This window comes from Nipponia nippon, unplaced genomic scaffold (assembly GCF_047370975.1).
Source record: "Nipponia nippon isolate SJK-2023a ecotype South Korea unplaced genomic scaffold, ASM4737097v1 scaffold_6, whole genome shotgun sequence".
In the NCBI taxonomy this organism is placed as follows: Eukaryota; Metazoa; Chordata; class Aves; order Pelecaniformes; family Threskiornithidae; genus Nipponia; species Nipponia nippon.
Window position 1 is genome coordinate 16208121 of NW_028262380.1, and position 22166 is coordinate 16230286.

The 22166-nt window shown below is 53.7% G+C and overlaps 1 protein-coding gene across 1 annotated transcript; it reads right to left on the minus strand.

The window, feature by feature from the left end:
• Positions 1–19263: 19263 nt before the first annotated feature.
• Positions 19264–21559, minus strand: NKX3-2 (NK3 homeobox 2). Its single transcript, XM_087737141.1, has 2 exons — positions 21145–21559; positions 19264–20712 (listed from the first exon to the last, which is right to left on the minus strand). Exons 1-2 carry the CDS (start codon positions 21557–21559, stop codon positions 20237–20239), a joined length of 891 nt encoding a protein of 296 aa, XP_087593267.1. The 3' UTR covers positions 19264–20236.
• Between the last annotated feature and the right edge of the window lie 607 nt (positions 21560–22166).

Genomic DNA, 22166 nt, shown 5'->3' on the forward strand with positions numbered 1-22166 from the left:
GAGCTCTGGGCTGACAAAAAGGAGCAGCACGTGTGAGAGTCTGCAACCTTTTTGCCATCCTTGTCAGGAATGCAGGGTCGTTAGCTAGCAAGTCATCTGTGCTGTCCCCTTCAGCGCCTGATGGAAACAACACATTTCTCAGTGATCAACGGGAGCCGTGTCCTCTGTTACCAATACAAGCCATTCTTTTAACTTTTGTTCTGCTATTTCTTCCTGTGCTTACACGAACACATGCATTTCCTTTTGTGTTTCGTTCATATCAATTTTTCTGTTTCAAGTCTCTATAGCTGGGATCCATAGACCCTCCTCTTCTTCAAGGTGGAAATTGCTATTGCATCTCTTTGAACAAGGAAAGTGTCCTTGAAAAGAAAAGCAAAATTGTTGCCAAAAAAGTGGAATGTGTATTAAAAAAAATTTAACAGATTTACTTGCATTCTTGTGTTGATTTTGCTACTCTGGAGCAGAGTAGAAAGCAGCTGTTACTTTTAATTGCACTAGAGATTTGCAAATAAAAACCGAACTGTTTCTTCTTCATCAGTATCATCTCTAATGTTTTTACCAGATAGTCTTTTCTTCTGCACTGCTTGATTACTGTGCCTTGAGTCAGTCTCAGTGATTAATGCGGCTGACTAGACTGACAACTGAGTGGAAATGGTAAATAATCACTTGTTTTTATACATGTAAAAAACAGTTCCTACTCAAGTTGGAAATCCTTGCTTTTGGAAGGGCATTCTTCCATCTTGCTTCCTGCTAACCTAAGGTCATTTAAGGAATAGCTGCTTTAAGTGCTTGTTGATTACAGTGATGTAAACGTCTCTGGCCCAGACACTGCAGTGAACAAGAATTTCCACACAGGAATATGGTTAAACTGAAGGCCGCAACTTTTATGAACTACATTGCCTAATAAAACAGGGAAGAACCGCTAGCCAGCTGTTCCCCACAAACTACCCAGTAAAACAGGACCAGTGAGGTTCACCAAGCACGAGACTATGGAGGCCAAGCTAAATGTTTAAGAGAAGGCTAACCGCATCCTCCCTCCCGCAAGAGTGACCAAGGCATGTGGTCCCAAACAACCTACCTCCTTCTACGCTGTCTGTGCTGGGGAGAGAAGAGTAAAGTAAGTAGTAGCTTTTTTCTTTGTCTAAGGTGTTAAATTTTCCCTGCATTGTGGAAAAGGAAATAGCTAGCTGGCACCTGGCTAGTATTTAAGACATGAACAGTAATTCTGGCCACAGCTAACATAAAAACCCACACTGGAAACTTGCTCTTCAGTTGTGTGAATGCACAAACAAGTTCTCTGGTCTTTCCACTAGCCGAATTTGCTAGTAAAGCCACACCACATTTTCAGTGCGGTAAACACTTTTTCTCACTGTTGAGGGAAAGCATGCTAGCCAACTGAGAGTAGAAAATCCAGCAACAGACAGGCTAAGTAACGACAACCACAGTTAGAGAAAGAGAAGGGGTCAAAAAGACCTTCAGAACAAGAACTAATTTATAGAAGAGGCAACTGGAACTCAAAGTACGTCTAACTTCTGCTGAGCGGGTCACGCAAATTTGAAGTTTCCCACCTGAACACAGAGGATCACTGGGAACTCCTATTCCTTGTCTCCAAATCACAATGCTTGTTAGAATAATGGAGAAAGCTGTCTCTCACAGTGTTGACCTGTTACTAGTCCAATAAAAAGCCATTAATTTTTTTCTTCCTTTTATAACAACATGGAAAATAATTCTAGGATTATTTTCTAGCATCTAGGACTGCAGGTTTGGAAGGGCCCACCTCAGTCACTGGTGTTCTGTTCTAGAATTTCTGAAGGAAACCATCAAGTTCCATCACAAAAGCAGGAAAGTCATTTGCCCCCACCACTCTTGCTGGAAACTTGTTCTGGTTTGACTCCATGTGGTGCGTTGACCCCACCTGGCAGATAAGCTCCCACCCAGTCACTTGCTCACTCTCCCTCAGCAGGACAGGGGAGAGAATCAGAAGGGCAAAAGCAAGAAATAAAGATTGAGATAACGACAGTTTAATAAGTGAAACAAAGGTGCATGCACAAGCAAAGCAAAAAAAGGAATTCATTCGCTACTTCCCATCAGCAGGTAGATGTTTTGATGCTTCCTGGACGGCAAAGTCTCAGCATGCATAACGGTTACTTGGGAAGACAAATGCCATAACCTCAAATGTCCCCCCCTTCCTCCTCCTTTCCCTCAGCTTTTATTGCTGAGCACTACAATTGCATTTGCTTTTTGCACAAATAAATCACATTTCCAATAGACCTAGTAACCACCTCATTCTCCTCTTAAATTGTTAGCTATGATGTCTTATCTTTTCCTGGAGATTTGGTTACTAGTTTCCAAGTGTATGACCTTGCGCTTCATATGGCTGAATCTTATCCCACATCAAGTATTTCAGACCACAGAGTTATCCAGTTCTTTTGGCCCAGTATCTTGAGCCTCCTCTATAGCTTCCCAGCATCCTCTTACTGGTTAATCAGCCCGATCCTGCTTTTTGTGGGCAGCTGATTAAGAAATGCATTACACAAGATTGCACCTCAAGCTTATCGTTGAGGTAGCCCATCCTCTACAACCTGATACTTCTTTCAGTAATATCCATCATCATTTTCTCTTTAGCTGGTTCTCCCATCTTGACTTTATCTACTGATTTCCACCTTTCTAACTTAATGAGTAGCTACTCTTTCTTTATCAAAGTTCACGTAGATGATACCTACCATATCACCCTTGTCTAAAAAATCTTTCAGCAAAGAAAGCTGTCACATTAATCTGACACGTGAAATAAACCTGTGTTGCAATGTATCCTATTTTCCACTTGCCTGGAGGTCCTTATTAATTATTCTTTTCCACACTGAACTTTATGCCAAGAGAAGTCCCTTGGAAGTACATCAGTAATTGCCTTCATATAATGTATCAATCTGTGAAGATATGATCTACTTGTGAACAATTCTCAAGAAGACAAACTCAATTTTCTGAATAAAGTATTAATTGCAAATGTTTTTTAAGAGTCCCATGATAGTGAATATATCCCCTTCAGCATTTTTATGATCAGCCTCTCCAACAATAATTATTCGCTATTAATCTCCATCCAGGGAACTGCACATACATGAGTTGAATGAATCTTCGCATGGTAAACCCACTGCAATCCCCTTTCTGCCAAGTCTAACTGACCTGCTCAAAGTCATATACGATATCAGCCTCAAAGGCAAGATTAGAGCTCAGCATTTCCTACCTTGACCTCTCCAAAAATCCATTTATCTCCAACACTAAATTGCAGATGTGAGTCATGGCTGCTATACCTAAACATGCAGTTCTGTGTTCACTGCAGCGCATACCAACCATGCTTTCAGTGTGCTCAAACCTAATTAGTTCCCCAGACTCCTAGGCTTTTTTTTACTAGCCTCTATATAGCACAGAAAAATATTCTGAGTTGTGATCCACTTGGCAAAACTTGGATCCCTGTTCCAGGAGCCTTTTTCCAGAAAAAGATCTCTCTAGACTTTGAATTATGTTGGTTACGCATCTGCATAGCTCTTCAAGAAGCTCCCATATTGTATGGGAACAAACATTACCAGTCCAGGTACAGAAGGAGTCAGATATGAAGAGATGAGAGCCTACTCCTCCGCTCCTTCACTGCTCAACCTCCTTGTCTATAAATATCTTGGCAGCTGGAAGGTACTGATGAGCCAGTACAGTTATCTCTCATACTGAATAAAATTGTCGTATTGTTTCTTGGTTCTTCCCCATGACTGTGGCAAGTTTCTGTTTCTTTCTTTATCCCTAGATTGCAATTTGCAATTTTTAAGGAACAAATATGATCTATTTGCTATACCTGGGTACATCACCTAGTGAAATGAGATCCTCATGCCTAACTACAGATTGTAGCTGCTATGAATACATGAGCAATACAGTCAGGTGTACACCTCGGTCTGGAATTACTCATCTGGATGCACACTTTCCTGTGAAGCTTTCATGGGAGAGGTAGGTTTGTACTGCCTGCAGAAACCCGAGACTGATTTTCTTGAGTAGGCAACTATTCCGGTCCAAAATGAATTTGCAATGTCTGTAAAGTGTCATTTAGTAGCCTCCTACTCAGGTATGTACTGCTGTTAGTGACTATATAAGATACAGGGCAAGAGAGGATGAAGCCTAATGTTACCTCCACAAACCATCCAGCCGTTCATCAGCCATTTCAGTGCAACATGTCAGCAAATGAAGGCAAAGATGACTGAAGTGCTAACTACCCCAGTGTCCTTTGCCAGAAAATGATCCCCATTTGAATCATTAAATGTAATGTGTCTTAATTGGCTTTGAAATGTCTATTGTGTCTGACAGGCATTCGTGTCACTACCCAGTGTGGCAGAGGGCTCTGGCTCACGTTCAGAGAACAAACAGCTGCAGCAATTCACGATGTTATCCCCACCCTCTCCGTTATTTGTTACCGCACCACTGCCCGTGGTTACCACCACAGCAAGAGACTTGGCAGAAATGAGCGTACGCCCACACCTCACCCAGAGCACAGCCACATGCCTTCACGTGAACTCATCTTCATCAGTGACTTAAACCATGACGTGAGCAGTGAGGCTGGGCACAAACCCCTGCTGTCCCTTCGGCTCCTGTGACATCCAGCAAACTGGAGAGCTGATGGCCCGGCTGGGCAGCTGGGCATCACAGTCCGATTCAGCAGCTGGCCTGTCGTAGCTCTAATAAACATACTCTCTTGGATATTCTTGATATTATTAAACACAGTAAAGCTGACAGCTCACTGGTAATGTGTCTCAGCTGGAATGACAGAGGGCTAGAATTTCAGGTACTTTTCCTGTCCATCTTTCTTATTGCGCACGACAAACTAAAATCAGAACTGACTGCGAATAATCCATAAGTGAGTGTGACCAGCAACATTACATATGTGGGTAACTGATTTTCCAAACCCTCCTTTGTATTGATTTTCTTCGGGTGTGGTATCAAAAGTCATGACTCACCCAAAATGCTTTCGTTCAACACTAGTCTATGTGCTCCCAAACCAATTTCCTCCCAGGAAATTTTACATCTTTGAGGGCAGTTCATTTACCACTGCCAAAACTATAGGTATTCTTGTTGGATCTGGAGTAGCTTTATGGCATGATTATCTCAGATCTGTGTTTAGCCAAACTATAGAGATGTATTAGCAGCCAGGTGAGTGTAGAAAATCATAAGGAAGAGATAGTTAGGAAAAGCACATCAGGAAAAATTAAAAGCAACAACTGTGACAGAATTCATGTATCTAATTCTGTACGCAAGTAGACCAGGATGAAACCTTAAAATTAAGGTTTTGAGAATATGCAAGTGTTACTAATGAGAGATTAGGTATTATTTTCAGTGTCTTGAGGATGCCACCACGTATCCTTTCATCATCTAATAGTGGATCAGATCCTGTTGGGTTAGGTTTAGTTTAGTTTAGTTTTGTTTGGTTACTTTACTCAAGCAAAATTCTTGCCGGTTAATAACAGAACAAAATTCATGTTCAGTTTGGCCATATATTAAATTAATTAAGAGCTTGCCCAGCTTATTACATGGACCTGGTGAAATACTATGAATAAACACACATTTAGAGTAATACGAGAACCGAGATTCAGCCTTACAATTAGATGTGCTGGCTCTTTAATCTTTCTCGCCATGCAACGCAATTTGAAATGTTTGGAGTGATTTGCTATGGTTACTTATAATTAGAGTACATGTTTTTAGGAGAAAATTTGTTATGTCAAATTGATAGTGTTCCTTTAAATGGACAAACACGCTCACACCCGCAGACACATATACTAACGTATGTATCTGTGACTGCTGGAGCACATCAAGTGAAATGGCTGGATTTCAGATCCCCGCTGGCAATCACAAACCTGTTGGATGCTGTGCAATTCTGTCACTTCACTTCGGTGCTTCAGTGGCAGCTGTAATCTTCTGAATAAAACTGCTCTCATAAATGTCTGAGCTGTTTGGCCAAGATCCTTCGCCTACACAAAACTGCCTTCTCCTCAAGCTCTGTTAATCCATTAAAATGTTACCAAAGATCTCCACTGATCTCACTTTGTCATGCAAGAACTTTTCCAAAATATTCCCTGCTAGATTTTAGCTTTAACTGATAGGTGTTGGTATGTTTTCATTTGTCCTGAATCATTCGATGTCTGTCTCAAGTGCAAACCAAGGATCCTTGAGCCAGACTCTTCCCATGCACATGCAAAGAATTTTTTTGGAGATCAAAGGAGAAAATCTGGCTGGTCTGAAGGGTGATATCACTGCTAACCCTATTTTATTTTCTGCCTACTGACAATGAAAAGAAGAAAGCTTTATACAATATACGATGTAAACACAACAGAGGGCAGGAGCCTGTCAGGGTATCATTGACATGAGACTTGCATACCTGGATCCTGACCAGGATGTTTTGTGAGCAAAGGTAATAACAAGGCTTTGAAAAGCACACATTTAAGAATGGTGAATGCTTTAGAGCTGTGCTCGTACAAGTTGTGATTTAAAAGGCTGGAGGCTTCAATCTGAGCCACTAAAATTCAAAATGACAGAACCTTACAAAATTTTATTGCTCTGCATTTAATAAAATTTACATTTACAAGCTGTCAGTTTGAAATGCTGAATAACTTATAGTTTAGAACACCAAACGCCAATTGGGATTGTGCTTGAAGTCCATGACTTCCTACTTACAGTCTTTCTCAGATACTCAGAATAATCCTTCAATCCATGCACTTTTGTTATCTCTCTTAATTCAGCTTTGGACCAAAAAAATATATTGACTTTTCAGGAAAGTCAGGGAAAGACATGTATCTTGTTGCCATTAAAAAAAAAAAACAAACAGGCATAATTAAAAGCTCCCTTTCTGCTTGTTTAATGTGCTAATATGAGAACATTAAGGCCAATGTACCATCTACTGCCTGGTTGCTCCAGCTGTCTGGATTTTTTTGTTAATTTACGGACTCAATTATGTAGACTCTTAAATCCACAGCATTGGTGGGTGGTAAGGTAGATGGTTAATGAAGAAACATAGAGTAGGAAACTCCTTTAATGCCTGTTTTATATGTATCTTGGGTAACATTTTTAGGAGAACAAGGATCAAAGATTGTAACTTTAAGAAACTCTCAAGACAGGAATAAATGTACATGGTTTTAAGGCACCCCTAAAAATTATGAGATGGCTAATATCCCCACGACTCTGTGGTCTGTTCTAAAACAAAAATATTAAGCCAAATGTTTGGCTCTGTATAATAAAAACAGATTATCTAATGGTTTCCAGTGGGAAATATGAGAAAGACCATTCATAAAGACTCTGTAATAGTTATGAATTATAAAGACTTCCTCATTTTCAGTATAAAGTGAGACCCCAACAGAAACTGTTAGATATTTATTCACATGCCCTCAAAGGGACTGCACGTGGACATTTTTAATTAACATTATTTGCAACACCTTACTCAAGTTGTTCATTATTAATTTGACATGTTTTGAAGTCCTGACCAGAAAGTTTTCATCACTTACTCTGATTACACCATTCTTATATGACTTTAATACTTTTAAAAGGATACAGTGATTTGCAATCTATACTTATTTTAATTAAAAAAGAAAACTGTGTTTAAGTAATCTAGGTCATAACATACCAAAAAAAAAAGAAGTCAGGAAACATTAAATAAAGTCTGGGTCATTCTTTTTAACATGCCACTAGGCCTTCTCTGTAAGGAAAGAAATTAGATAATTTAAAAGTAAAGACATGGTTTGACAGCCCTTCTGTGTTTCCAGAGATGTCTCTGTTGTCCCCATTTTACCCTTCCCTTTCCAGCTCCCCAAAATGTTTCTATATGTAGTAGTGGGTATAAAACGGGTATGTCACCCTCGGTTCACCTCCGTCTGTCCTCACTGCCCAGATGTCTGTGCCAGTCAGTTCAGATGATTAAGCTAGGGTAAAACTTCCTTGTCTTGCCTTGTTTGAATTATTTTCCTTAGCTTTTCTCTTTCATGCAGTTTTACCTATTGAAGCCATTCACTAAACTGCATGGTGAGTCTGCAGAGATCTCTTTGAGGTTACAGTGGTGATAGCAAAGGCAGAAAATATGCAGGAAACTATTGACGTGACCTTCATGTATGTGTCTACAAAGGATAAATAAACTCTGCTAGTTTCTTCCTAGAGAATGGCAAACATGACTAGAAGAAAAGTACCACTGGAGAGACCTGAGAGATAAGCAAAGCCTGGGCTGAACAATGATAGATACAGAAAAAGCTGCTCATCCTTCGAAAGATCCAACAGGCTTAGTTACACTTAAACTTTGCTCTTTAGTTAGAAGCTTAAATGTTGAAATTCAGTGTGTTAAATAAAACGGGCACTTGGCACCTCCCTTTGAGAGCATGTGTGAAACTGTCTGCAGACTCAGCTACGCCTTTTTCTTTGCAAATGACATCTTTTCATTGAAACTTAGTGACCGAGACTCTGGTTTTGTAAATAATAGCTGAAACTCTAGAACACAAGATGGCAGTGTCAGACACCACGTACCACGCCTGCAGGGGACCACAGACCGCAGCTCTGGGGAGCGGGGACAGGAGCAAGCAGCGCTGAGGACTTCGTGCTTTCCTTGATACCCCCGTGGAAACCTTGCTAGGAAGCTAAGAGACCTTTGTGTTCCCAGAATACCTAGAAAATACCCTGCAGAAGGTATAAAAAACCAGTACTCTCTGCGGAACAGGTCTTGCTTCCTTGCAGATCTCCGAGATCTCCAGGTTTAAGGTGGTGTGTTAAGACATAAAATAGCACGTATCTTGCAAAGTTACCAATGAAAACTGACTTTTTGTCGCTGAAACATTGCTTGTCTTTCCCCGGGGTTATCCTAGCAGAGAACAGAGATCTAGTGTGTTAATTTTTAATTTTTTTTTTTCCAAATTCGTTGTCTCTGTAGCTGGCTAGAGCGACACGTATAGTAAGAGCCTAATCTTTGTCAAAGACATACAGGAAAATTTATTTATGAGTTCTTAAATGCCATGGTTTTGTCTTGTTGCTTGTTTTAGGAAGCTCACTACAAACAACGAGGGTGAGCATGTGAAGGTCAGAGTGGAGAAGGTGCGAAAGTGATCTAAAACGTGGCAAAAGCCCGCGATCAAACCTGGCAGAAACGGAGCGATCTGGAGTCCAGACACCTGGCAGAGTCTTGCTGGGGAAATAAATTTCAAAGACCCTTTCCTCGCAGCAGTATGTCCAAACCCAGCGAAGGTCTTTAACAATTATTGTTCTGCTGAGTTCGGGGACTTCGCCCTGGGGTGTCCGTGGTGACTTCCCTAGCCCTGCCGAGCGCCTGAGCCCAGTCCTGCTCCCGCTGAGGGCCGCGGGTCTGCTCCTTTGCCTGACGCAGTTCTGGACCCCCCCGCCTCCCGCTTGCAACCAAGACAAACTTCCACTGAGTGTCATTACTTGAGCAAGGACACTCAAGTCGAGCACTTCTCCCGTTGACCTAAAAGCGGGCAGACCCCTTGGGGGCGAGGGGAGGAAGGATGAGAAGATGTCTGAGGACCCCGGTGGTGCAGACACAGGTGGGAGAGCTCAGCGACACTCGGGGCCCTGCAGAAATAAGGGTGGGTGGGATAAAGCACCCGGGGAGGGGGAACAGCAAAGACGCGGGGCTGGAGTCCCGCATGCGAGGGGGAGCGAGGACACGGAGGAGGGTCCCGGCTCCCAAAACTCCCTCTCCGCCCCGCCGCCTTCCCCTGCGGCGCGGTTGGGTCCCGGGCGTTTCAGCCCAGCCTTCCCTTCCCGGGAGAGCAGCCCTCGCTCCGGGCAGTCGGTCGGTACTAGCTGACTCGCAGTGCCCTAAGCTTTAACACGTAGCGGGCTGGTGGTTTTTTCCGTCGTCTTTACCTCGAAATCGAGGTATTTTGTTTAGTTCTTGAGGAAACTGCAATAACACCTCAGACACGCCGTGGAAGTTTAACTAGAAATAAACCTCCTAATCAAAATACCTCGCCGGGAACCGAGAAACCTCAGACAGGCAATCCCTCCAGTCCTTATTTTAAAGCATATTGATGGAGAAATCCTTCCACTTTCTCCGTTAAGAAGACCATGAGAACCACATTTCCTCCCCCTCAGCTGCCGAAAGCAGGCCTCGCTGGGTTTGCCCTTTGCGGGGCCGTTTGGCTGCGGTCACCGCGGGGGGCGAGGACCTCATCCCTCCCGCAGAGGAGCGGGGCCGGGGCCGTGCGGCGGCCAGGCCAAATTCAGCACTTTCCCGCCGATGACAGTTCCCTCTCGCCGTCCCGAGCTGGGGTCCGGCGGCGACCGCTCGCCCGGCGGCTCCCCGCCTGCATCCCCGCAGCATCCCCCGGCCGCTTGGCCTCTGAGGGACGCGTCCGTCCTCTCGCCCCGCCGCCGCCGGCAGCTTTTTCGCGGGTGCCCAGCGAAGAAAGAGCAGGGGAAAAAAAAAAAAAATTGAAAAGGGTATTGAACAGGAGCTGTCGGGTTTGGGTGAGTTTTAAGCTTTTGCGACGAAGGGGAGCGCCGTCGAAGGCAGCGGGGAAGGGCTGTGTGCGGGGAGACGCGAGTTCACGAGTGGGTTGGTAGAGGCGCTCAGGGGACACAGGGAAGCCCCGGGTAACGCCGCGGCATGCCGGTGATCGCCAGCCCTCGGACAGACCTGCCTGTCCCACTGGAAACACGCATGTCTTTGTGTGACCCTGTCTGTCGCTCTAACTAGGCCTTGGGCTGCGTCGGTGAGCATCGCACGGCGGGGCAGAGCCGCACAACGTCAGGATCTGACCTTGTTTGCTCCCTCTGTACCCTTCCTTGCAGCTACGGCTGGGATATCCACGGTCAATTATTCCTGCCGAAGGAAATTCTTCATGTGGCTCTTTAACTGTTAGTGCGGCAGAAATATTTAGGGCTTAAAAAGCAAGCGATGCCTGCCGAGCTATAGAAACGCGGCGTTTCTTGCCTTGCAGCACTCGGCAGGGACGTTGTATCGTGGATGTTGTGTCGTGGCAGTCCCGTCGTGCGGGGGTTCAAACCAGACGCCAAGGCTTCAAAAACAGGAGTCACCCAGGGTAAATCCTCACTCGGTTGCTTTTGGCAAAGGGTGTCCGGGCGCGGAGGGGCCGGGGGCACCGGGGCGCGTCTGCCCCGCGGCGGGGGTGCCCCGACGGCCGGGGCGGGCCGGGAGAGCGGGGCCGGGGCGGCGGCGGCGGCGCGGAGCTGCCGGTCCTGCTTCCATCGGGTGGGTGGGATCCCGGAGAGCTCCCTTCCATCGGGTGCATGGGATTTCCAGGGGAACCGTGGAGGTAAATGCCCCAGGAAAGCCGATGGATGTGATGGAAAGCACTCCGCGCCCTTTTTACAGCTGAACCCCCCCGCCACCCTTTTCTCTCTGTCCCATATAGGACGGTTCAAGGCCATACGTCCCCACGTCGAGGAGGATCGGGGCTTTTCGCCTGCGCTGGCAGCCGGTCTCCTTTCGCCGCGCACAAGTAAACGCACGGGATTGCTGGCCGCGTTGGCGCTGGGGGCGGCGGGAAGGGAACAGCCCGCAGAGACGCCTCTGCCTCCCGGACCAAGCCCCTTCCCCAGCCGGGGTTTCCCCCGAGGTGTGCGACCGCCCCGCGGCCGGGCCCAGCTGGGTCGCCCCGGGAGCTGCGGGGCTGGCCGCTCCGCACGGGGCTGGCTTCTGTCCCCGCCGGCTCGCCCCACGCACGGCCGCCGTCGCGGAGCTGCCGTCCGGGGGCTTGCGACGGCAAACGGCCGAGCTGCAGCGGCCTGGGGAAGGGCCGGGGGTGCCGGGGGGGGGGGGGGGGGCATCCCAGGTGCCCCCCTCAGAGGAGAGGGGCTTGCTGCAAATGTCATCAGGGCCTCGCAGCCGGGCCCGGCGCGTTTCAGCCACATATGGTGGGTGGATTTAGGTGTCAAAAGCCGGCGAATTATAAATGGTAATTGTCCGTCATTATAGGTGAAACGCGATCTATCACAACAACTGGAACATGTCTGGGCGCTAGCAAAAATAATTTGAATGATTAGCGATCATTATGGATGTCAAGCCGCGTCCATTAAGTTGTATGAAGAAATTATCCTTGACGTGCGAAATCAAACTACAAATACACAGGCCTGGCATTGAGGAGACCCTCCCCGCTGGGCCGCGGGAGGCCGGCAGCAGCCCGGCAGGGCGCTGGCAGGGCCCGGGAGAGGCGCCGGGGCGACCGCGCTGCCAGGGCCGGGCCGCCGGCCGCTCCCGCCCCGCTGCCCGCGGTGGCCCGGGGCGAGGGCTCTGCCCCGAGCCTGCGTGGCCCTGCTCACGGTGGGGGGACAGGGGAGAGGCGCTCAGTCGTTCAGAGAAGGCTTTGCAGGGAGAGGGAGGCGCGGGGGCAGGGAGCCGGGCGGGACGCGGCGGCGATGGGCGGCTGTCCCGGGCAGCCAGCAGGCACCTCCCGGAGGAGAGAGGGCAGGAGGGAAATGGTGGGGGTTGGACTGGCTGGGCGGGCTTCTGGAAGGTGCAAGGGACAAGTCTGCGTCTCCCGTAGTCGCACCGGTCCTCGGCGGGAGGGGACGTCCCGGCCCCGCTGACCCGCTCCTGCGGGGGCGGTGCGCCCCGGCCCCGCCGCGGTCCCCAGCTCGCCGCCGGCCCCCGCTCACCCCGCCGCGCCTGCCTGGCAACGGGGCTTTGCCACCGCACTGAAAACGAGACTCTTCCCGAGGCGAGATCAGCTTACAAGTAATTTCCACGTTGCAAAGATTGCATATATTTTTTCTAAGATAAAATGTCGTTTTTTTCCTTTTAAAGTTCGCCCCTTACGGCGAGGGCTTGCGATAGATTTTTTTTCCTTCACCTTCGTTTCTGATCCTTCTTCAGCGAAATCATTTGTTCGCAAAAACGAAGCGGCTATTTCAGTATCTTTTGGAGGTATTTTTGATAAAACTATGTCCTTGTGATCCGCCGGGCCATAGCCTGACACGGACATCTAAGCACAACTTCCCAGGGTCCGCGAATCCACGGTGCAGACCGCGCTTTTTAAAGCAACACGCAAAAGCTTTTCTCTAAGAACGAGGAAAATCGTCCGTTTCTTCCAGGCATTTTATTTTTTTTTTAAATCCGATAAATTAGTACATTTCAGGCAAACTAAAGGAACCTTCACAGTCACTTGACAAAATGACAGTCTGCACCCCTGCAGAGTGGTGTTTATAACCGGCGAATGAGCGCATATATTCTTTTCTTGTTGCGGTCGCTGGGAAAAAAAAGTAATGTGTCCGTAGATGTTCCCCGTTTGCGATTATTTTTTATTCTTAACCGAATAAAGGGAGCCGCGAATCGTCTTTTTTTTTTTTTTTTTTTAATTAGCCAAGTAAAAAATATTTCTTTGCTGTGTTCCTTTAGACGCACTGTGCCACGGTGCAGAACCGCTGCCACCTCGGTAAATCGGCCCAGGACGTCCCCCACGGAGGAAACCGTCCCCGCGGTTTCTCGGCGGTGCCTGCCCCCCGCCGCCCCCCGCATCGCCCCCGCCGCCCGTGGCCGCCCGCGGTGCCAAAAGGCAAATCCCGGCCACGACCCGTCCCTCGTTTTCCCTGTCCCCAGCAGAAGAGCCCGGCACAAACCTCGCCATCGAGCCCAAGTGCTGCCGGCAGCCAGCAGAACTGCCCCCCCCCGTCTCCCAGCCTACCCCGGCTTTATTCGTACAGTTTGCAAATCTGTATTATTCCCGCACAAGCCAAAAATAATATTAGTCCTCTCCACGCGCATTTCATCCCTAATTATCACTCGAGTCCTTTGCCACACAAAGAGTTTCCCCGGCCGGTTTAAGCGCAACGCAGCGCAGATCCACGGGCAAAGTGTTTTACCCCTACCCGGGAGAAAAACGGGGGGGTCTCGTCGTCGGGCGGCTTTAGCGGGGAGCGGATCACCGGTGCCGAGCAGGGCCCTCAAGCCGCCAGAGCCGAAAGGCAGAGTCGGGCTCTGCAGCAGCAGGCAGGGGAGACAGTGTCTTTCTGAGTCACCACCGCTTGCAAGATTTGCTTTCCCCACAGAGCAATTTAGGAAACAAAGCAGCAACCCGCGCCCCCCGAGCAGCCGGCTCCTGCCCCGGCGGCCCTCGGCCCGGCCCGGCCCGGCCCGACTCGGCGGCCGCCGCCCCCGCCGCCCCTCTGCCCCGGCCCGCCGACGGCCCTGCTCGCACGCTGCTGCCGTCCAGCCCCGGGAAGCTGAAAATCAGACCCTTCTTTGCCTTTCCACCCGTTTTATGGTTTTCTGGCTATTCTTGCTCGGTGTGGAAGCACTGTTTTGGTTTCCAATCGGCCGTGCATGAACAGGCTGCGTGTAGCCTTTATAGCTCCCATGCTTTTTTGTTCTTCCTTTTTTAAGAAAGAAAAAAAAATGTTTGAAATACCTACGAGGACTATTACCTAGATATATATTTTTATTAATAGCTGTGTCCCTACTCTGGTGCCAAGGCCATCAGTCACCAGTCCTGGTGGCAACTTGCAGCCCTTTGGAGGCAGCAGGTGGTCCCCGCAGGTCGCCCCCCGCCCGTGGCCGGCAGCGGGGCGGCCCCCCTGCCGCTCCCGGAGCCGAGCTACTGCCGCGGGCGGGGAGAGGCTTCCCCGGCTCGGACGCAGTTCCCTCTCGGCGGAGGATCCGTTGCTGGCTGCCGGCGGTGCCTTTCGGGAGCCCAAGCGCCGGCCTCTTTACTACCGAGTCACATTTTAGGCAGAAAGCCACGGGCGCACCTGGGAGCCCCAAAACGGCATAACCCGCGGCTCTGCAGCCGCCGCTCCCCGCTCTTGTTTTTTCAAGGCGCGCCCCGACAATTGCACTCATCGCCGGCATCACTGGGGACCAGCCTTGTGGCTAACACCTCTCTCGACTCCGGTACCGAGCTGGGGAAACAGCCGGGAAAAGAGGCGGGGATGGTTCTTCAGCCGCCCCCCGAGGGCTCCGGGCAGCGGAGTCAAACCCCTCATCCTCTGGCCAGGGCTTTCCCCTCGGGGCCGTGGGACCTCGCCGGGCGGGCCCGGGCGTGAACTCGCCCTCTCTCGCCTCTCCATCCCTCCGGAGAGAGCGAGGGTTTGCGTGCGGATTGCTGAAATTCTCTCCCTCCCTTAAAAAAAAATATATACATATACAAACCATGTTAAAAAAAAAAGGACAAGTCCCACCTGCGGGCGACAGTCCGCCCGCTCCCGTGGTCCCTCGGCAGGGCACCGGCCGTGCGGAGCGGCCGCGGGGCGGGGAAAGCAGGCTGCCCGGGGCAGAGCCGTGTGCGGGGCCCCGCCGGCGGGGCCGGGGTCTCCGGGCAGAGCCTCCTCGCTCATCGGCGCCTCTGCTCGCCCCCGGAGAAGGGAGCGCTGACCCGGCCCGGGGCGGTGCAGGGGGCCCGGCGCTGACCGCCGTGCGACTTGGCTGGGAAATGTTTAATTTGCTCCCTGGTTCACATTGCTCCTCGGTTAATGGCGTTGTTACCCGCAGCAGCGAACAACGCGAAGGCAGACCCCGCTTTTGGGGGGCTTTCGGACAGGCGAGGAGCGGTAGCATCCCCAAGGACGCGGCCGGGCCAAAAAGATGCCCTGTATTTTTCCCACCACCTCGGGAAAAATCAGGCTGCTCGCTGGAGCCACCACGGCCACTCCCTTAGGGCTCCCTGGCCGCGGGGGTCCGGCTTTTCGGGCGCCTGGGCCAGCCCCGGCTCCGGCGGGGCTCCCAGCGCTGCCGGCCCGCTGCGGCAGGAGCGTCCCGGCCTGGGGCTGCCGGGCCGCCAAGCGGAGCTCCCTGCTCCGGCGCTTTGGTGCTGCAGAGCCGGGGGAGCCGCCGGGAGGGCAGCGCGGCTTCCCCCGGCCCGGGGGCCGCCCTCGGGCCGCCTCGCCTTCCCACTGACAGGAGAAGCGGAGCGGAAAAGTGCCTGCCAAAGCCCCGGGCCTGCCGGGGAGAGGCCCTTAACCTCCGGGCCACCTTTGCCCCCTGCTCCCGGGAGCCCCTGGGAGGCCGGGCAGGTGCTGCGCTGCCGGGGGGGCTGCCTGTGCTCCGGCATCTTCTGCTGCTTCTCCTCCTCCCAGGGAAGCCTCGCTGATTTCTACCTGGCGTGTGTGCGTCTGTGTGTGTGTTTTGGGGGGGGGGGGGGGGGGGGCGGAATCTACGTGGTTTCCTGTTTTATTACCCTGCGAGGGAGCAGGAGGTATCTAAATATAGGCAGCCTCCCGGTTGGAGAGCTGGTCTCTGCGCCTGTGCGAGTGTTTAACACAAAACACAAATGCCTGTGGAGCCCTATGCAAAGATATACACAATTTGCACCACATTTCAACAGTCGAATTTCTTCTAGCTGCGGTAGTTTCTCTCTCTCTCCCCCTCTTTCTATTGCGACTGTTTTCTCTTCTTTAAGGCTGGAGCTTGTCCATGCCCGGATGGAAAACGATTCCCGCGGCTCCCGCCCGGATTCGGGGTTTGGGAGAGAGGCCGAAGTTGGGACATATCGTTAGGGGGGGTTATTTTCGTGCTGCAGCCGTGGATGTGTTGATGAGCTGAATGTGTGTTCGGGGGGGATGGAGAGAGCGTGTTAGAGCCCAGGTTTTGCTAACTTAAACGCCGAAAATCCAGGCTAATTCCTTTGGCCTTGGTACAGTTACGCGCGGGTTACTGGGGATTTTGTCATTAAGAAAAGACAAAAAGACTCAGAGCGTTTGCTTTATATTTTAAATCGTAAAATTATCAATAAAAACACGAACAGAAACGCCTCCAAATTCTTGTAAAATTCCATTAAATTATCGATTAAATTTTCCCGATGCAAAATACTGACGTTTCTCAAATATCGGATTTTGTAAACGTCAAACGAAGACACTCTCCACGCGTAAATATGTGATATTAAACACAATCCTAAAATTCCAGGTAACTTGACTCGGATCATCTTTTTCAGCAACTTCTGTCTCGAGCAATATGCATCTTAGTTTTACCGGATTCCAGAAAAAAAAAGTTTGACGCTTTATTCTGCGTACGTTACCCGGTGTCACAACGCGGGCAGCCCCGGGGAAGCCCCAAGGACCGACGCTTTCTTTTCGTATCAGGCGGTTTCCTGCAGCCCTACATCCCTCAGCACGCACGAAGCAAACTAACAAAACACGGTGTCCTACGGGAAAAAAAGAAGGCTTCGAAATCATCCTCTCCCTCGAACACGGAGCCCGATAGGAGCCATAACCAGCTTCGCCGAAAGCCACCCGCGCCGCCTGGCCTCCCCGTCCCCACCGGGGCCAAACCCTCCGCTGGTGTAAATTGTCCCATGGAAGCTGGGATGGGAGTCAGCGGCTCTGTGTCTTGTACGGGGCTGCAAGCCTCACATGGGGCCACAGGGCTGCAGGCAGAGAAACATCCCCGGGGGCAAGAAAAGGAGCAAATGGAGCCGTCTGCGGGGCAGCAGGGGCTCCTCTGCACTTTCGCAAGTGCACGGGGGCCCTGCTCCTGCCGTCCAAAAGTTTCATTTTTCCCAGGAGAGAAAGCGGTGGGAAAGGCGGAAGGAAATAGTTAAAAAAAAAAAAAAGAAAAAAAAAAAAGAAAAAGCGTTTCAGGATCGGGCCTAATCAATGTCAGTCCTCCTGCATCTGCCAAGGTCTGCTCTATAGAGCACCCTTCTCGCCAGCACCGCTACATCTGGAGCGCTCCTTTCGCTGGCAGGCTCGCCGACCCGCCCGGCTGAACAAAACCAAACCCAAAGCATTCCCCCGATGCCACGACGACTGACGGCGTTGGGAGCCGAAAGCTCGCCCCGAGCCCGCGCTGGGGCCGGGGCAGCCCCCGGGGAGCCGCCGCTGCCCCTCTCCCCGCCGCCGAGGGCAGCCCGGGCTGCCAGCCTGGGTGCCTCTCCCCGGCGGGGCAAACGCGGCCGGCCCGCAGCGCTGATTGCCCGAGCCTGGGGAGAGCGACAGCCCGGGAGCGCCGGGGCGAGGGGGCCGACGGGGAAACAGCCTCTTGGGGCGGCTCGCAAGGACCGCGGCCGGGGGCGGTGGAGCAGCGGGGGCTTCCTCCGAGCCACTCCGTGCTCGGGAGCCGGAGGGAGGCCAGTGCGAGCCAGCGGGGAAGGAAAGGAGCCGGCGCCGAGGGAGAACCGGCGGCGGCCGGGCGAGGCGGCCGCCTGTGAGTGGGCCCCGGTAGGGCTCCACCGACGCGGAGGAACTGCCGCAGCCACCACCGGGTCCGGCCCGTCTGAGAGCCATTGCCCGGCCCCGGCCCCCCGGGTGGAGCTGCCCTACCCGGCGCGGGCTGCCCGCCCCGTCTGGCCGCGCTGGCCCCGGCAGGGACGGCCGGGGGACGGCAGCCGGCGGCGGGGATGCGCTGCCAGCACCGTGCCGAGGGCCCGGGCTCGCCGCGGAGGCTTGGAGGGGATTCAGTCCAAGGCGGCAGGCTGCCCCAAGCGGCTATCGCAGTTGTGTCGGGATACAAACGGCCTCGGCCGTTTCGCCGAGGACTGCGAAGCCCCGTCCCGCAGCCCCCGCCGGAGCCTGCGCCCGCCCGGGGCCCCCGGCCCCGGCCTCCCGGCCAGGCTCCAGCAGAGAGACAACAATCCGCCGACCCACGCACTTTCCCTGGGAGCTGCCAAAGGTTTAAACTGACAAGGCCCGTGGAAGCGGGCGACTGCCGGGCCGCCGGGTCCAGCCGCACAGCGAGGCCGCCCTGGGCCGGGAAAAGCGATGTGGGATCCCCGAGGCTCCTCCGACCGCACCGCAGCCTCACCGTAACCCCGGCGGCTGACAACTCAAGCAGCGATCCCGGCTCTCCGGCAGAAGGGGGGGTGGCTCCATCCTGGACACGCGTTATCAAATAACTCCTTAAGGCGCCCGGCCCGAGCCCCTTCGCCCCCTCCACTTTCCACGGAGGGAACCGGCACCGGCGCTGCACGGCACACACGGGCAGAGCGGCCCCGGGGACCGGGGGGCGAGATCTTCTCCAGGCCCCATGATCCCCACCGCCGGAGCTGCCAGGTCCCACCAGAGCCACTGCCAGCCTCCGTGCGAGTGGGAAAAGGAGGGACGTGGTCTGAACCACAGCCTGAAGTCTGCTGCGGGGAAAAAGTCGCTGGGGAAATCCGTGTCCACTCTCAGAAACGACACAAGCGGCAGAGCTAAGTGTTCAACTAAAGTTTATAAATTAAAAAAAAAAAAAAAGTACAGCGGGTAGCTTACAAACATTCACAATTCATTTGAAGTAAATAATCTAGTTGAGTGCACAGTGCCATTAAAAGAGAAAGGGAGGGAAAAAAAAAGAAGGTGGGGAAAAAAAAAAAAGCAATGAGTTACCTTGAAAGAAAGAGACTGTAATTACATTGCTGAGCAGATCAGAAATCCCCGCCCCTGAAGGAGAGGTCTGCAGAAGAACTGTAAAAGGCACTCATGGTATTAAAATTTCCCATTACATCGATTTCTTAAAAAGCCTGACTAGAAATATTCACATTGAATATAAAAATAATAATAACAACAACTTTAATACAACTGGAAAGTGCGAAAAATCCGTAGCTCCTCCCTCCCCGAACACGGAAAGATCTCAGGAAAAAAGGAAAAGAAGAAGTCTGGAGTTTCGATATAAGTCTCACCCTTTTGTGACATATTTATCCTTTGCCAGGGATCATGGAGTACAGGAATAACATGGGCAACAAGAGCAGGGGGATCTGAAAGAGGCTTCCTTACATTCAGCACCATACAAGGCACAGGCAGTTTGCAACGAGTTGGAAGACCAAGGACTCAAAACAGACGTCAAAAATAATCCTCCTTACAATCCACCGAGGGAGTCCTCGATCTCCTCTTTTGAGCTGCATTTGGTTTTGCAGGTTGGTGGTTTTTTTCCTCTCCTTTTTTTCTCTCTCTTTCTCTCTCCCACACAAGATCGAGTCTCTACCAATCCGAAGCGAAATAAAACAAACAAACAAAAAGTCTACACCAAATACACTGACAACATGGATACCATGAACTAGTCGTGCCGAATCGCGAGAGTCCTCGGCTGGCGGGGTGGGGACGGGGTGAGGGTCGGGGCGGGGGTGGCCGAGAAGTCCTACGTTGGAAGAGGAGAGGGTGAGGAACCATCCAAATAATATTAATAATAAAAATAACAATAAAATAATAATAAATACTGTCCGAGGCACTGAGAGCTGCAGCTGGGGCTCTGGATCTGAGAAGCGGGCTGGCTGGCGGGGGTGGCAGAGGGGAGATGGGTTTCCTGGCTGCCAGTGTGTGTGGTGGGGGGGCCGGGGTGGTAGGTGTGTGCCCCTCACTGGGTGCCGGCTGCTGCGGCGCAGGTGGAGAGAGCCCACCCGGGCAGGCAGTAGTAGGGGTAGTAGTAGGAGGGCTGGAGGGAGAGCAGCGAGGGCGGCCGCAGCACCTCGCCGGGGTGGTACTGTCTCTGGTCGTCGCGCACCAGCACCTTGACGGCCACCTTCTTGGCGGCGGGGGCGGCAGCCAGGAGGTCGGCGGCCATTTGCCGCCGCTTGGTCTTGTAGCGCCGGTTCTGGAACCAGATCTTCACCTGCGTCTCGGTGAGCTTCAGCGAGGCGGCCAGGTCGGCCCGCTCGGGCCCCGACAGGTACCGCTGGTGGTTGAAGCGCCGCTCCAGCTCGAAGACCTGGGCGTGGGAAAAGGCTGCGCGGGAGCGCTTCTTCCGCGGCTTCGGCGCCGCCGCCTCCTCCTCCCCCGGCAGCAGCTTCCCACACTTGCCCGCTCCGTCCTCCTCCTCCGGCGGGCTGCGATCTGCGGGCAGGGCGAGAGGACGGCGGTCAGGGCAGGCAGGCACCGGGATACCCGCATCCCCCGCGCCCCGCTCCTCGGAGGGCCCGCAGCCGCCCGGGCGGCCGGGCGCGCTCCTTGCGGGCAGCCTGCAGCGACGGGGCGGGCGGAGGCCCCGCCGGGGCGGCCGCCGAGGGCAGCCGGGGTTTCTCGCTCTCCTCTAAGCGCCGGGCGCCCTCCCGGGATGCGAGCTCAGCCTGGCGAAGGGCTCTCGCCGCTCCGCCCTCCCGCGCCCCGCGGGACGCTTTTTGCCCCGGCGCAGCCCTGGTTCGCGGCACGACCCCGCGGGGCCGGCGGGCAGCCCCGATCGTCTCCCGCTCTCGGCTCCCCCCGCCCCGGGACCCTCCCGCCCGCCCCGCGCGGGTGCGGAGGGGCCGCCGGCGGGGCCGCCCCTACCTGAGACGGCGGCCGACATCTCGCTGTCACTGATGCCGGCGGCGTCCCGCTCCGCCGCCTCCGGGGGCTGCGCCTCCTCCGCCGCCGCCGCCGGCCGCCCCCCGCCCGCGGCTTCGGCGGGGCGGGCGCTGCCGCCTGCGCCCTCCTCCTCGGAGCGCCGCTCGCCCTCGGGGTCCTCGCTGAGCGCCGAGTCCGAGTCCCAGCCCGCCGGCGTCCGCGGGGCTCGGGCGCGGGCGGCGGCGGCGGCGGGGGGCTCGGGGAGCGGCGGGCCCTCGGCTGCGCTGCAGAGCCGCCAGCCGCCGGCCGCTCCCGGGGGCGGCGGCCGCCCCGCCGCGTGGCGGGCGCGCTCCTCCTTCTTGTTGAGGATGGCCTGGATGGAGAAAGGCGTCAGGGCGTTGCCGCCGCGGACGGCCATGGCCCGGCGGCGGGCGGCCCCGCGGGCGAGCAGCGGACCGCGCCGCGCCTTCAGCTGGGCGACCGCATCGCCGGCCGCGGCCGCGCCGGTGCCGGGCCCTTCTCTGCCGCCGGGAGGGCGGGCGCCAGCGGGGGCAGCCTCTCTGCGCCGCTGCCGGCCCGCCCGCCCATAGGGCCGGGGCCGGGGCCGCCGCGCCGCGCTCCGCCGGGCGCCGCCGCGGGTCCCTGGCGGCGCGGGCGCTGCCTCCGCCCCGCTCTGTCCCGCCCCGCGCCCGCCCTCTCCTTTTTCTGCCGGCGGCGCTGTCATCCCTCACCGCCGCTGACAGCGCCGGCCCCGCGCCTTCCCATTGGGCGGCCCCCGCGCCGCCCGCCCGCCGATTGGCTCCCCGCCGCGGGGCGATGCGGCTCCGCGGGGCGCGCGGCGGGGCGCGCCGCGCCTTAACCCCTTGCGGCCCGTAGGGCCCCCCCCGCCCCCCCCCCCCCGCGGCCGCGCTGCCGGCCGCTGCCGCCCGCGGCGGAGGCGACCCTGGGAGGGAGGGCCCCGCTCCTTGGCAGGGAGCGGCGGCTCCCACCCGGGGAGCGAGGGGTAACAGCCTCAGGGTGTTTTC

What these genes read in the sequence shown, in the direction of transcription:
- NKX3-2 (XM_087737141.1), bottom strand. Translation starts at nt 21,559, where the DNA reads ATGGCCGTCCGCGGCGGCAACGCCCTGACGCCTTTCTCCATCCAGGCC. An exon ending in GATGTCGGCCGCCGTCTCAG is followed by an intron (nt 20,713 to 21,144) that starts GTAGGGGCGGCC and finishes CCCTGCCCGCAG; the next exon opens with ATCGCAGCCCGCCGGAGGAG.